Source organism: Phaseolus vulgaris, chromosome 4, assembly GCF_051622355.1.
Source record: "Phaseolus vulgaris cultivar YP4 chromosome 4, ASM5162235v1, whole genome shotgun sequence".
NCBI lineage: Eukaryota > Viridiplantae > Streptophyta > Magnoliopsida > Fabales > Fabaceae > Phaseolus > Phaseolus vulgaris.
Window position 1 is genome coordinate 45368812 of NC_143501.1, and position 13959 is coordinate 45382770.

General features: G+C 28.5%; 1 protein-coding gene across 1 annotated transcript; it reads right to left on the reverse strand.

Moving 5' to 3' along the window:
• Positions 1–4478: 4478 nt before the first annotated feature.
• On the reverse strand, positions 4479–5615 carry LOC150028120 (uncharacterized). Its single transcript, XM_090301115.1, has one exon. The coding sequence runs from the start codon at positions 5540–5542 to the stop codon at positions 4604–4606; it is 939 nt and encodes a 312-aa protein (XP_090157241.1). The 5' UTR covers positions 5543–5615; the 3' UTR covers positions 4479–4603.
• Positions 5616–13959: the final 8344 nt, after the last annotated feature.

The following is a 13959-nucleotide window of genomic DNA, read 5'->3' on the forward strand; positions in this document are numbered from 1 at the left end:
AAAATACAAATTAATTAGTAATTATGGAAAGAAATGAAATAAATTATAAATCTTAAATATCTGTCATCCACTTATTCTACATCCTCACGCCATAAATAATAATATAGTTTTCCTTATATCACACATGGAGAAACTAGTCTTCTCTAGTGTAGTTTTAGAAAAATAAATACTTTTATAGGAGTGGTTTTAGAAAAAAACTCAAAGTGGTGGTTATTTTAAGTGGAAAAGTTTTGTAGAGTTACTTATTTTTATCAAACTTGTGGTTGGGCACGTTAATCAATTTTACATATTCTTAATTTTACATTATATTAAATTATATTAATAAAAGTGAATCTTTGAAAATATTTAGCAATGATAAATAGTTTAAATAATTTGACGTTCATAGGAATGAGTGACTGAAACTATACCTGAAGATGTTTCATCAATCTTGATAAGAATGAATCGCAAATACATCTAAAATAAGGTGAAAAATATTATTGTGAAACTTTTTCACGAAAAACTTATCGAAGCCTCCCTCTTTATTCTTCATAAGATAATTTTATTTCTATCTTTTCAAAGTACACAACATAATAAAGTGTGAAATAAATATATTAGAAATAGAATATGAAACACAATTTTAATTTATTTACTTACCTTTTTATGATTCAATATGGTTATAAAAATTCTATAAATGTTTTAGGATATAATATTTAACATATAAAATAGATGAAACATTAAATTGAGTTCAAAATTATAATAGTTTTGCGTGAGAGTTTTATTAGAATGTTATGATTATATATCGATATTTTTTGTTGTTATACATAAAAGAAGAGGTGTGTGAGTCACACTATTTGCTTTTATTAAGTCTTTACTTATGATGGCAATACCATATTGAATATACACACATTGATAATTGGTACTTTCTGTTAGAATTTTCTTTAAAAAGTATTCTTTGTCAATTTAGTAGTTATCATCATAATGATGAATGTGTTGAGCACTTTCTAAACTATGTTTAATCTACTTGTCCTCAATTTTGATGTTGATATTGATCTAGCACTTCTGTAAGACTCATAAGATCTTATAATATTTGTGGTTTCTTACCCTTTTATCTTACACTTCACTAAATGTGTCTTATTTTCATAAGATTTTATAGAGATAGAAATGTTTGAAACAAGAATTTCATTCTTCATTTTTGTGAGTCTCTATCTAACCTAGGCATGTTACATCTAACTCTTTAATCATGTTATTATGATCAAAAGCATCTTGCATCTAGAGCTTTGAGTGTGAGTTTGTTGTGTATTATTAACTTTTTTGTTTCTTGTGCATTTTTCAAGATAGTGGTTTAGTGGTTTTAATGTCTTATGTTTATCTAATTTGTTTCATATTAGGTAACTATTTTAGATGCACCAAAACTATTTTGTTTGTGTGAAAATATTAATATCTTAGACCTACTTTTAGATTAAAAATTGTGTTTTATTATCACTAAATCCGTCTATGCTTTAACTAATTAAATTATTTGACAAAAATTTATCATTATATTATTGTTTTAAAATTATAGTTACATATTTAAAGTAGGAGTAGTTGAGACACGTCTTGATATTCATAAGTATTTATATTCCCAAATAAATTAGAAAAGAAATACTTTTTGCAATTTTTTCCATATTTAATTGAAAAAAATTCATACATAATAATCCACAAAGGAAATATGTTGTTTTGGTATACATATTTTGTATCATATTTTAATGCTATTAGAAATTGCAATAGACGGTATTATTTGAAGAAACAACTAGTAGAAGCACAAAAAATATGGTAAATTGGTTCCATAGGAGTTAACTTTGTAGGAGATGAAAATATAATTTTGAATTTTTTTTAGGAAATGGAAAACCAAGATCAAAATAACAAAGTAAGAGTGAGGGAAGGGATTAAAAATAATCTGATATCAAATTGACAATGAGCTCTATTTTAGTATTTGGGGAGATAAATGACTGTAAATGGATAACATAACTCTGCAACATTTTTAAATGTGTGGTTAAAAGGGTACAATTTTTTGAATCCTTTTCACAAGTTTCATTTACCAGAATTGAGTAAAAATCAAAATTTAATCTGGAAAACTATGTGGATCACTGTTATTTTAAAATGTTGTTACTGATGTGGATGAAATTTTGGACTTGCACTGAAAAGGTGAACATGGATTACAAATACAAATAAAAGACTACACTTTCCTACTCTTATTGGTGCATTTTGTCCAAAAACTTTTTTAACATGCCTATGAAAGTACCCCAAATCCTTATACATGGTCCTAGCACACAAAGGTTAAGTAAGAACAACAGAAACTATAGAAAGAAGTGGCCAAATGTTAAACAAACGCAGGTTAAGACACATATATTAGGAGATATACCAGTAGGTCTCAACAATAATTAATGATGATGAAACACATGCCAAGACACAATCTGAAATTTCTGGAAAAATTTGAATCCATGAGGAATATAAGGGCCATAAAATTAATTCAAGCAGTTATTCATCAGGTCTGATACCTTCAGTAAAAGCCACTTTGGCTTCAAAATTGAGAAAATGCAGTCAGTGCAATGAGAAGTTAAAACACAAGCCAAAGGGGAGTAAGGCAAGACAGAGGAGGGTGATGTGGAAGAGTTTTCATGAATTTTATGTTCTATACATATATTATATAGAACAACAGAAGGGACAGTAAAAAAGAGTCCAAATCTACATTAAAACTTTGGTCCAAAGTTGTAGTCTGAGAATATAAAGTTCATTTATCTCTAGAAAAATGTGGATGATGACTATGTAGGAATACATCAAATTTGATTAGGTGTAGTTTGCAAAATTAAAAAAGAGGGTCACAATCTGTTCATACTTTATAATGGTGATGATATTTTCTGTAGAATAAACATCAGAAGTATTAGTTACTTTTGTATAGTTTCCCATATTCATAAAAGAAAAATTGCTGATAAAATTTGTTCTCTTGATTATTGCTTGCTAGTTCAATTCAATTCTCTGTAGCAGGAGTTTATATTAGGATCTTTTTAGCAACAAAATATTTATTCCAAGCTTAATATTCTACCCTTCTATAGTTCCATTGCCATATTTTTGTGGTAGATTACTATGCAAATTTGTGAATAAACTCTGTAACTGTTACTAAGTTTTGCCACAATATTTTGTCATGATATACTGATATACTGATATTCATTTCATTATAAGCAGAAAGTACATAATATCTCGACATAACAAACTGACATCAATTTAATTTTTCAATAATTAAAACTAAAACTATTACCTAATTGAAAGTTTCATTAATGGTGTTCTTATGATTTGTACATCCAAAATAGTTATGATGAAACATTATATGATTTCGTGGTGATGTTGAGTTCTAACATTCTTACAAGATATCATGCCATGGATATATTTTTCAAGGATTTTCCCTCTGTTTTCCCTAATAAGTTGGAGTGATTATGCATACTGAATTCTCTGTTATGACGAAATTTAGAAGTGTATTCTCCACTATAATTAATATACTTACCATAAATAAAAATATCAACAGGGAAACTTGATTAAATTGATAATTTATTAATATGTACTACATACATTCTATTATAATATTAGGAAACTTATTTTTGGCTAATAATTAACATGTCTCACTTTTCCATGAAAACAGAATACGTCTTCCAGATTGAAGAAATAATTCAGTCCAAGTTTCCCTCTGGTTTTCAGCTTCCAAAGATGAGAGTTCAAAGTAAAAAGCCATAAATCAAGGTACTTTTTTTCACTAAGCAATCTCCAAATCCTCATAAGTTATTCTTTTATTCACAAAAAAAGAAAAAAAGAAGTGTCGATGGTCATGTGAATCATATAATATGAACATCATATGAAAAGAAGCAATGAGACATGTGGGTAAAACTATTGAACTCCAAGTAGGTTCAGAGATATATAATATTTAATGTAACACATATTATCAATTTAACATTCTTAAATATGTATAATTTACTGTGCATAAGAAAGACTGGGATGTAAAAAAGCTTTCAATGTCTGAAAAGTGTTGAAAGTTTTAATCTTGTGTTGCATAATTGGGTTGGTAAACATGTTAATATTATACAATGGTTAGTGCTTAACACTGCAGGATTCTGATTCCCATATTACAAGTTCAGCTCTCTTTCACATCATTGGATTGTTACTGTCATTATTTATATTCAAGTCAGAAGCTTTATACATAGAAAAAATGTGATTGAGATCATTTTTTTCAGTTGAATTAGATCTTTCTAAAAACATTTGGTGAAAAAAACCAAACTCTTGTGTGTGTTGGGAGTGCATTATAGAACATGCTCTACACCAACAATTTAAAGGATAACCAAACATACACACAGTGTTAGCTTTGTTTCTTCACTTACTGTAAATTTGTATACACATAGCATAAGCAACCATAACAAGAAACCAGACAAATGAAAATGACTCAAATTGCAGAACAGAAACTAACAGTAGCCATAAAATGATGTGAGAGAGAGATCAATTTTTTTTCAATAAATCTCATATCAATTCTATACATCCGTGAGTGCCAGAAAATGGCATCATACCTAAGCTAATTTCCTGTTCAAAGTTCCTACTTTGATCTGATCTAAGCCTGGGAAAGAATTCCCAGCAAAGCCATTCTAACATCAATCAAACTTTTATACAAATCTCTCACTTTCCCCTCAATAAAACCAATCTCATCTTCCAATTCCTTGCAGCTTCTCTTCACTCTCTCAACACAAGATTCAACCATCTCTTTTCCCCTCTTACCCTTGATCAGTTCTTTCAATTCCCTAGCTGCAGCCACTGTCTGCTGCAACTCAACCATCACCAAAGACCCACATCTCCTTTTCTTCTCAGCACTTCCCTCTGCCATCTCCTGCATAATCCCCAACCATGAACAACTCATGGGGTGACACTTCATCTTGGGAAATTGATCACTTTTGCCACAATCAATTGACAAGGCCTGTTCAACAAAACAACAACTCATCAAGGCCATGGCCTTGGAGCCACACACAATCTCACTGAACTCACTTTCAATCCCTTGCTTTGTTCTTGGCAAACAAGAGCCACGCTTCCCCATTCTGAGTCTCTTTTTCTCTGCGCCGTGACATGACTCCAATTGGACCAACCGATCCAAAGCACGAGATGTTGCGTCTCTTTCAACAAAGCGTGCAACGTTTCTCAAAGACTCCACGTACTTCTTCTTCATGCCCTCTATTCTTTCCACAAAGTAGTTGCATGTGTCGAGAATATCAGTGTTGGTTTCTAGGTACTCTTCCATTGCTCCATGGTCCACATCGGCTAAGTAGGAAACGTGAGCAAGTGAGTTCAACGCAATTTTTTGGGTGGTGATTGCTGCATCAAATAATTGAGGCATGAAACATTCACCACCATGGCCTAGTGACTGAAGGGTAGTGAGCTCCGCCGTGAGGTCCCGGCTGAATTGGGTTGCTGACGGCAACGGTGCCACCGCAGCAGAGGCGGTCCGAGGCTGAATCCGCCGCAAAGAGAGGCTCCTGAGGATGGCTGATGGTGTTCTCATGGTGTCACAAAGTAAGGTTCAGTGGTAACAAAATTTGAGATGCATTAATTTGATGACCAAGTTTTGGGGTGTAACTTTGGGCAATATATATAAGCTATGAACCCATACACGTGTCACTATGGCATTGAGAAATTGCTTGCCTAAAGTTGATTTTTTAATTAGTATTTTTTTTGTGGGAAATGAAAATTTTCCTTATGCACTTACACTGAATACACTTTATTGGTAAAGTTATTTAAATCGAAATAAAAAAGATGATTTTGGATAGAGATTTGATGAGAATGAGCTGTAACAGGGTGCGTGGAGAAGCAGGATATTGGCAGGTGTAAATGTGAGGGACACCAAGCCATTGCTTCCAATTATTAGGGCACAGTTTTTCCATTATTCATACACAAAACGGCTGCCCAAACGTCAACTTCTTCTTACAAATTTCTTAATTGCACTGACAGGGTCCCGAATGTTCTACTTATAGACCGAAATTAGGTAATATTAGTTTTGATGGAGATGATACATATAGAAATCTTCTTGAGCAGATTATTAAAGTTTCACTATGATTCTTCTGATTTTCGCGCTATTCTTTCGGTTCTTGGTCTCTCAGTATCGGGATGAATGTCAAATGGAGAAGGTACCAGCAGAAGGTACTCCGACGCTCAAGTCAGTAGAGAAGGTATTCGACACTCAGGAGTGTACAATGATAATGACGTTTTTTCTTAGAATGTGCATTATTTATATTATTTTAATAAATTTATTTTATTGGGTTTGATTAGTAGAATGGATCACGCTTACGGTCGTGTTACCTAATTTTTAATGGTAGCTTAGCTTCATTGACCTTGATTTGAGCGTTAATGGATTAAGTGTGTCGGTCGGTCTGACCGTCTGTGAGGGTCTCGATTAACTTAGTGAGGGAGATCGAGTCATGTTAGTGACCGGTCAGTCCATGACAATACACTAACATTAATTATAATATACTTATTGATCGAAATTAGATAACACAAATGTTAACTATGATATGTTAAATTTGTATTTAAATTAATTACCTAAGTTTTAATAACTAATATTTTAATTTTTAAATGTTTAAGCTTTATTAATATTATAAAATTTAATTTAAAATATAAAATAATAAGTAATTAAAATCTTATAGTTAATAATTAAATACGAACTAATTCAGAAGCATTAATAATTGTTTTTATAAGAAAACTTATTTAATTATTCTTTCACCTTATTAATGCAATAAGACAAATTAGTTCATTCATTAATTAATTAAGCTGTAGGATTAATACAATGAACCAAACATAATCTGCAGTAGAATGGCAAAGATCTCAGCTATGAATATTAAATAGCAGTAGTGTTCCATTTTGGAGGTTTTGGTTGGGACAACAATGACACAATCTTAGAGAAGAGATTTGTGTGATAAATATATAATATGATATTAAAAGATTGTTGAATTGTGTGTGAGGTTGCTCTTTAATAAGGCTGCTTCAGAAATGTAAACAATTGAATGCATCTTCAACAAAAAGATTCACTGCTAACAACAACAGCAACTTCTCCCTCAGACAATGTCACCTTGTAACTGCTAACCCTACACATGGCATGCACAAGGAATCCAACATTTGCTTACGTTGTCCCTCTGTTTGCCACGTTTTTTAGCAATTGTATTTTATGTTCAAATTTCTCTTTCTTCAAAGTTTTATATTTTGTTATAGCCTGTCTCTCAATTATGTTCATGTTCAAAGCCTTCAAAGTTCAAATTCTAACTCTTTTAAGATCTCTGGTTAAAATGAAGTATGATGTGAATGTAAAGTTTTATATATGTAGATAATAACTTAAATAATATATAAGGGATAATATTTTATAAATATAATTTATTCAAGTTTTGAGTTGATCAGTGTATAAGATGGTTGACTTACAAATATTGATGTAAATTTATGGCGTTTCTCCTTTCTGAATTTCTTTTATCAGCAATAATATATATATATATATATATATATATATATATATATATATATAAAATTTACAAATGTGTATATATGTGAACAAATTAAAGAAACAATCTATAAATAATACTTCAACCTCAATTCTAGTTCTCGCGAGTTACTCAAAGTTAATAACCCTCGATAGGTTCCAATAAAACCGTTCTATACGTAGAAACCAAAAATCAAACCCTATATATCATATACTTACTGGAAGATTTTTATTATATATAATTATATACATATGAAGAATAATTAATTTTTTATTGTAAATACAAGATAAAAATTTATTTCACTGAGTTTAAATTTAATTTATTTTAATGTATATGTTTGAAGATCTCATAATTTAATATCTTACATTGAATCGACTAGAAATAAAGACATTTTATAGTATATACATGAATTAGAATTAAAGTTTACTTTATAAGATGGTATAAAGTCATTTTGAATCTATGTTAGCAAGAGTTTGTTGGACTTATCAGGTCATCCGTTGTCGGACCATTATCAAATCACTCATAAATATACAGTTTCACATGCAAGTTGACATGTTTCGACGTGAGAGGGTGTGTGGGATAACACACGAGTTGGTAGGTATCGGTGTGAGAGCATATGTTAGAGATTCCAATAAAGATATTTCATAATATACAAGTGAGTGCAAACTTCGTTTTATGAGTCAATTTTGTACAGTGAATTAACTTTATTATTAATTGATGAGATTTAAGAAAAAAATACTAGTTTCAATTGAGGTGGGTGAGTGTTTCACCGATTTCCAATTTGTTTGCTTCCAAGTTTCACATATTTGGGATACAATGGATCTTTTATATATCTCTCCAACAGATTTAGACATAATAGAAAATCATCCAAACCTAACATGCAACCTTCTACTTTTATATATGACTTATTTAGGTGAACAACTTGAAGAGGGGTTCCAATTTACCAAGTTTTTTTTAGATTCCTTAGATTGTATAAACCCTATTGTAAGTACAAAGAGAAAAAGGTACATATAAAGTTATATATACGCGGCAAACATTTACATGGAGAACAATAATCTAGAAAAAGTGAAAGAGACACTAACAAAAAAGCTATGAACCAAGTATATTAATTACTGTTCTTTATAATACATAAAACTTGTCATGGATCTAAACCTAAGTGTTAAGAAAGTTCATTTACCTTACTTTTCTCACTACACAATTTTTGTTCTGACAAAGCAAAAAAAGAAAACTATTAACCTAATTAGTAAAACTGCAAAATCATCTTGGTAAAAGGGAATCAGTAGAAGTGCCTGCATGCATCAAAATCATTATTCTAATTTAAACATCACTACATATTCATAGTAGGTATTTTTTTTCTTTTGAAATGAGAGAAACTAATTCATATTTCTCAGTTTGTTTGAAATAAAACAAATATTTTTAAAAAAAATTGTGAAGAATTTTTTTTATCAATTAAAAATGAATTAAATTAAAATAGAGTATTTAAAGATGTTCCAACTCTTATAAAATAAATAAATCATCTAAAATAACCTCTTACCTATATATAAAATAGTTGCTTACAAAATGATCATTTGTCAAATAAAAAAAGTTTATATAAGTGAACCAAATCTCAACTTAAATCAGTATAAATAATTAAACCATAATACATACAAAGATGAGGAAATGAGGGATACGGTAGAAAAATCGTCTGATAACAATTCGATAACGAATAATATAATAGACCTAATAAATTTTCGTTAGTATAAACTTTAAATGGTTCTACCATATTAAGAAATATACTTTAACTCAACTTAACTGCATAAAACTGATATATAAGGTGAGATTTACAGTTACTTATATACTATGAAATATTTTCGACGTGAGATTTCCAACAAAACACATATGTAATAAGTAAAGATAATAATTATTTCTAAAAGAAAATCTCAATCATAAAATTAATAAAAAAATAGAAATAGTAAAAGTAATTCTTATTGACAACCTTTATAATTATACTTAAGGGAAATAGTTATTTTTTAAAAAAATTATGTGAAGGACTCTTCTATTTAAAAACCATCAATATTAATTCTTCCTTCAAAAGTAAGCTCAATGAGTCTCTTCATGTTTTATAAGCATGTAAGATAACTTGTCTTCTTCATGTTAATAATTGTATCAATTGCCAACTTACTCCATATATAGTATTCCTTTGTGCTTAATCTAGGGTTCTTCATAATGGAATTATTCCCGCATCTCTTGGAAGTTCTAGAGAAATGGATTTGGATTCAAATAATAGAGAAATACTAATTTATGAGAATGTGATATGAAGTGCTACACTATTAAGACTACTTAATTAGCCTAAAAGATTTGCTGAATAAAAATTGTTCACAATTATAACTTTCAAGATTGTAATCTACAACTTTTATTAACACTATCATTCAAAATTATTCATGTGGACATGCCGTACCACAAAAGGTACAGAATTTTTTGTGCATTATTGCTGTTAGGGACTGATGCATGCATTAGAATTAAAAAATTGGTCACTGAGAGCAAATTGTATTGATAATTAATGACATAATTAAAAAAAAATTATGCTATATTAAAGTCATTGGCAAAAGGTTAATTTTTATAAAATTTTGAATTGTGATACAGTGGAGTCAGCTTTATAAAGTTATCACTTTTGGGAGCACCAAAAAAGTGTTCTCCCTCTTGTAAATAAAAATTCTATCACACAAAATGTCTCAGTTTAAATCATTATTAAAATCAATATTTTCACATTTCATCACTTAATTATAATCATTCTGTAAATTTTATCGCTTTTTTACCATATTTTCTTATTATATATATTTCGTAATTTTATATATTTTTTTATTTTTTTAAATGTTTAACAATATGTGGAGGTGTTTCTAAAAGGATTATAAAAGGAAAGATCTATATCATTTGATAAAATAAAATGACCATGATATATTTACTCTCGTTTTCTCTTTCTAGTTTCATATTAGAAACTAGTTTTCCCAAAGTTAATGAGTTTTAAAATTTTAAAAAAATAAATGTATTCTGAAAATACGTTCTCATATATGAAAAAAAAAGGTACTCAAAAGTAATATTTAGAAGTTTTTTTTTGTGAAAAGTACTTTCTAAAATAATTTTTTATTTCCATGCTCTTGAAAGTAATTTTTTTAAGGTTTAAGAAAAAAAAAACTGTCTTCTAGAAATTATATTTTCAAATGTAAAAACGGGAAAACTTGTTTTTGAAACTAATTCAAAAGTTTCTTTTTTATTTTTATCATATTTAAATGTAAATAAACATTTTAACTAATAAATTTTAGATATAAGATATAAAAAGATGTGGACAGTGATTTATATATTTAAATCTAAGCGACTCTTAAATACATAAAAGATAATAGAAATCACCCAATCACAAGTTTATGAAAAAAATAATTAAAATATTTAATTACTTCAACTACACTAATATGTTTTACTTTATTATTTTTGCAATTTATTATTATTATTGGACTAAATAAAGAAAAGAAAATATAATTAATTGATTATTAGGTTTAAAAGAAACTATGGTTTGCACGTGTTTATAACAAATGTTAAGATAAACCATATATAAACTAAAATTCTCTTCATGTTTTATTTGAATTCATGAATTGAAATTTGCATATAAGTGGGGTCAACAATTATTTGTTTGAATTTGGCTAATGAAATTGCATGAAATTTTTTGGAATTGAGGGAGCAATTCACGTAAGAGAGAGAACAAAAATGGGCCCCCAGTTTTGTTTGTTTGTTTTATGCCTTCATGACTGTTTCTTCCTTCACCTCCATACTTTCTTCTCTCACCTCCATAAATTTTTCAAATTAATGCCTCTCTACAGTATTCTGGATTACGTAATCCGGAAGTATTTTTTAAATTTGTAATTACTTTCCAGATTACATAATCCGGTAGTCTTTTTTCAGATACATGATTACTTTTCAGATTACATAATCCAGAAGTCTTATTTAGTTTCCAGATTATGTAATCCGGAAGTCTTTTTTCAAATGAGTTTCTGGATTACATAATCCGAAAACTACTCTATGTGAGTGATACAAGAAGGAGAAAAATGTATTTTCATGTTGCGTATGGAGGTGGCAGAAGAAGATATGGAGGTGCAGGAAGAAACAGTTTGCCTTCATGTATCAATTGCTTTTTGGGTCTCTCGTGTTAATATTTGCACGACTTCTTCTTCTTGCACCCTTACGTTTTTCTTCCTGCACCCCCACAATTTTGTAAATCCCAAAACTAACCTTCACATTTTGTTACAGATTGATAGATCCGGAAGATTACCGGATTCACCAATCCAGAAGATTTATGAATTTTCCAATCCAGAATGCAAAAAAATAACTGCAGATTTCCCATTCTGTAAAATTACCGAATTGCTTTGTCCGGAAAAAGAAAGAGTAGTGTGGGTCTTATGTGTATTTTGGGGTTTTTAAAAAATAATAGGGATATTTTTGTTTTTGCATTACATTGTAGGGGTGCAGGAAGAAAAATGTAAGGGTGCAGGAAGAAACTGCCTATTTGCACTCTCAGAACTTTTATTATTTGGACCACACTTCTTATATTTGCAGTGATAAAGTCTGGGCCCATTCCGTTGGACCAACACTTTTCTTTTATCAACACCATGGTTATATATACACCCTACGCTATTTGCCGTGAACCTTTCTTATTTATACACCCACTAGCTTTTATTTTTTTTACAAAATATTTTAAAATTTAAATTTAAAAATAATCGTTTGAGCATTTGTATGCATCATTTTCTACTCAATACTTTTTTCAAAAAAAAAAAAATGTTATCTTCCAGAATAATTTATATTATAAATATTTAGTTTACATTATCTCTACTTACTTTATGATTGGTAAAGTATTAAGTCATTCATACTCTCTTATACTCTAAGAACATAAATTATAAAAAAATATACAAATTCTAAAGAATATAAAAGCTTCAAAATTAAAATATTAATAAATAATTTCTTTGACCTTAAGAATTATGTAAATCTCTAATTTTTTTTATATAATAAAAATACAAAGGATCAATATCTATCGTTGTAGAATATATATATATATATATATATATATATATTTTATTTTTTTTATTTTTTTAAAAGCTCAATTTCACTAGGGAAACATGATCATCCTATCACTTTTTTTTTCAAATAGTTTAATTCCAAAACTACGTGATTTTTTATTTTCCATTATAAATGAAAATACATAAAAACGAAATTTGTCAAAAAGTCCAACTTGCACTACTACAAACTTGTTTAAGTAGTTTAACATTTAAAAATATGTAAACTCTAATTTTTTTTTATTACAAATAAAAATACTTTTAACCAAAGTTTATCTTTGTAGTCGGGTCTCAACTAAAAAAGTTTAAAAAAAATTATTTTTATTTAAAAATCTTATGAAATGAAATTATTTTCTTTTATTTTTTTATATTTTTAATTTTAGTTAATTATTCCCAAACAAATAAATAAGTATGAGTCTAACTTATTTGAAAACTTCAAATTGCTATTTTTAATAATTTAGACAAATTTATAAAATATAGTAAATATTATTGTAATCCATATCATCCAGGTTAACCAAATCAATTTTTTTTAAAACTTTTTTTTACTATATCCTATTCATATTATGATAATGCTTACTATCTTAAAAATATAAAATATAATATTTATTATGTAATAATTATAAAATATTATTTGATAATCAAAAAGTGGCCAGATTTATATATAGTATGTGAAAATATTTTTTTATTAATGTTCCGGTCGGAACCAGACGAATCTCAAATATTTCGATATTCAGTTTAGGTTGGCCGACATGTTCAAAATGCATTAAAGATTAGAAGGAAATTAATGAGTCAAAATCGTAAGTAAACATTGCGTAATGTGTTTTTAATCATGACTCAAACGTTAGTCCAGCCCAATAATAATAGACACATAATAATCATATAAAAATTCACAAGTCTTAAGAAAAAATAGACATCATTATCTCGTATTAATTACACCAAACACTTACTTGATCGATTGACCAAAGATTGCAAACAATAATTCTCTCAATCCCCTTTCATACAATAACAATTAAAAAAATACATATTTCATGTAAAACATTCTCATATCTTAATGATTTTTACATCCATAAATATTATGAAAACTATTTATGTAATAAAAAAACTCATATTTAATTATTACCAAATTTGAAAATTCTATAAACTCAACAACAACAAAAAAAAAAAATCAACATAGGAACAATGTGAATGTGAAATAGGTTTAGGTTTTCATGTTCTTTATGTCAAAAACCTGAAATCAGTCACTCGCTAAATCTTGTATCACCTCTTCTACTGCTAAACTGTTTTTTCCCACCAAAACATAACTTATCTCACTTTTTGGTGAAAACAAAGAAAGAGTAAGTCAATCAAAATTTCTAATTCAACCCTTTTCAAGTGAAAGATTT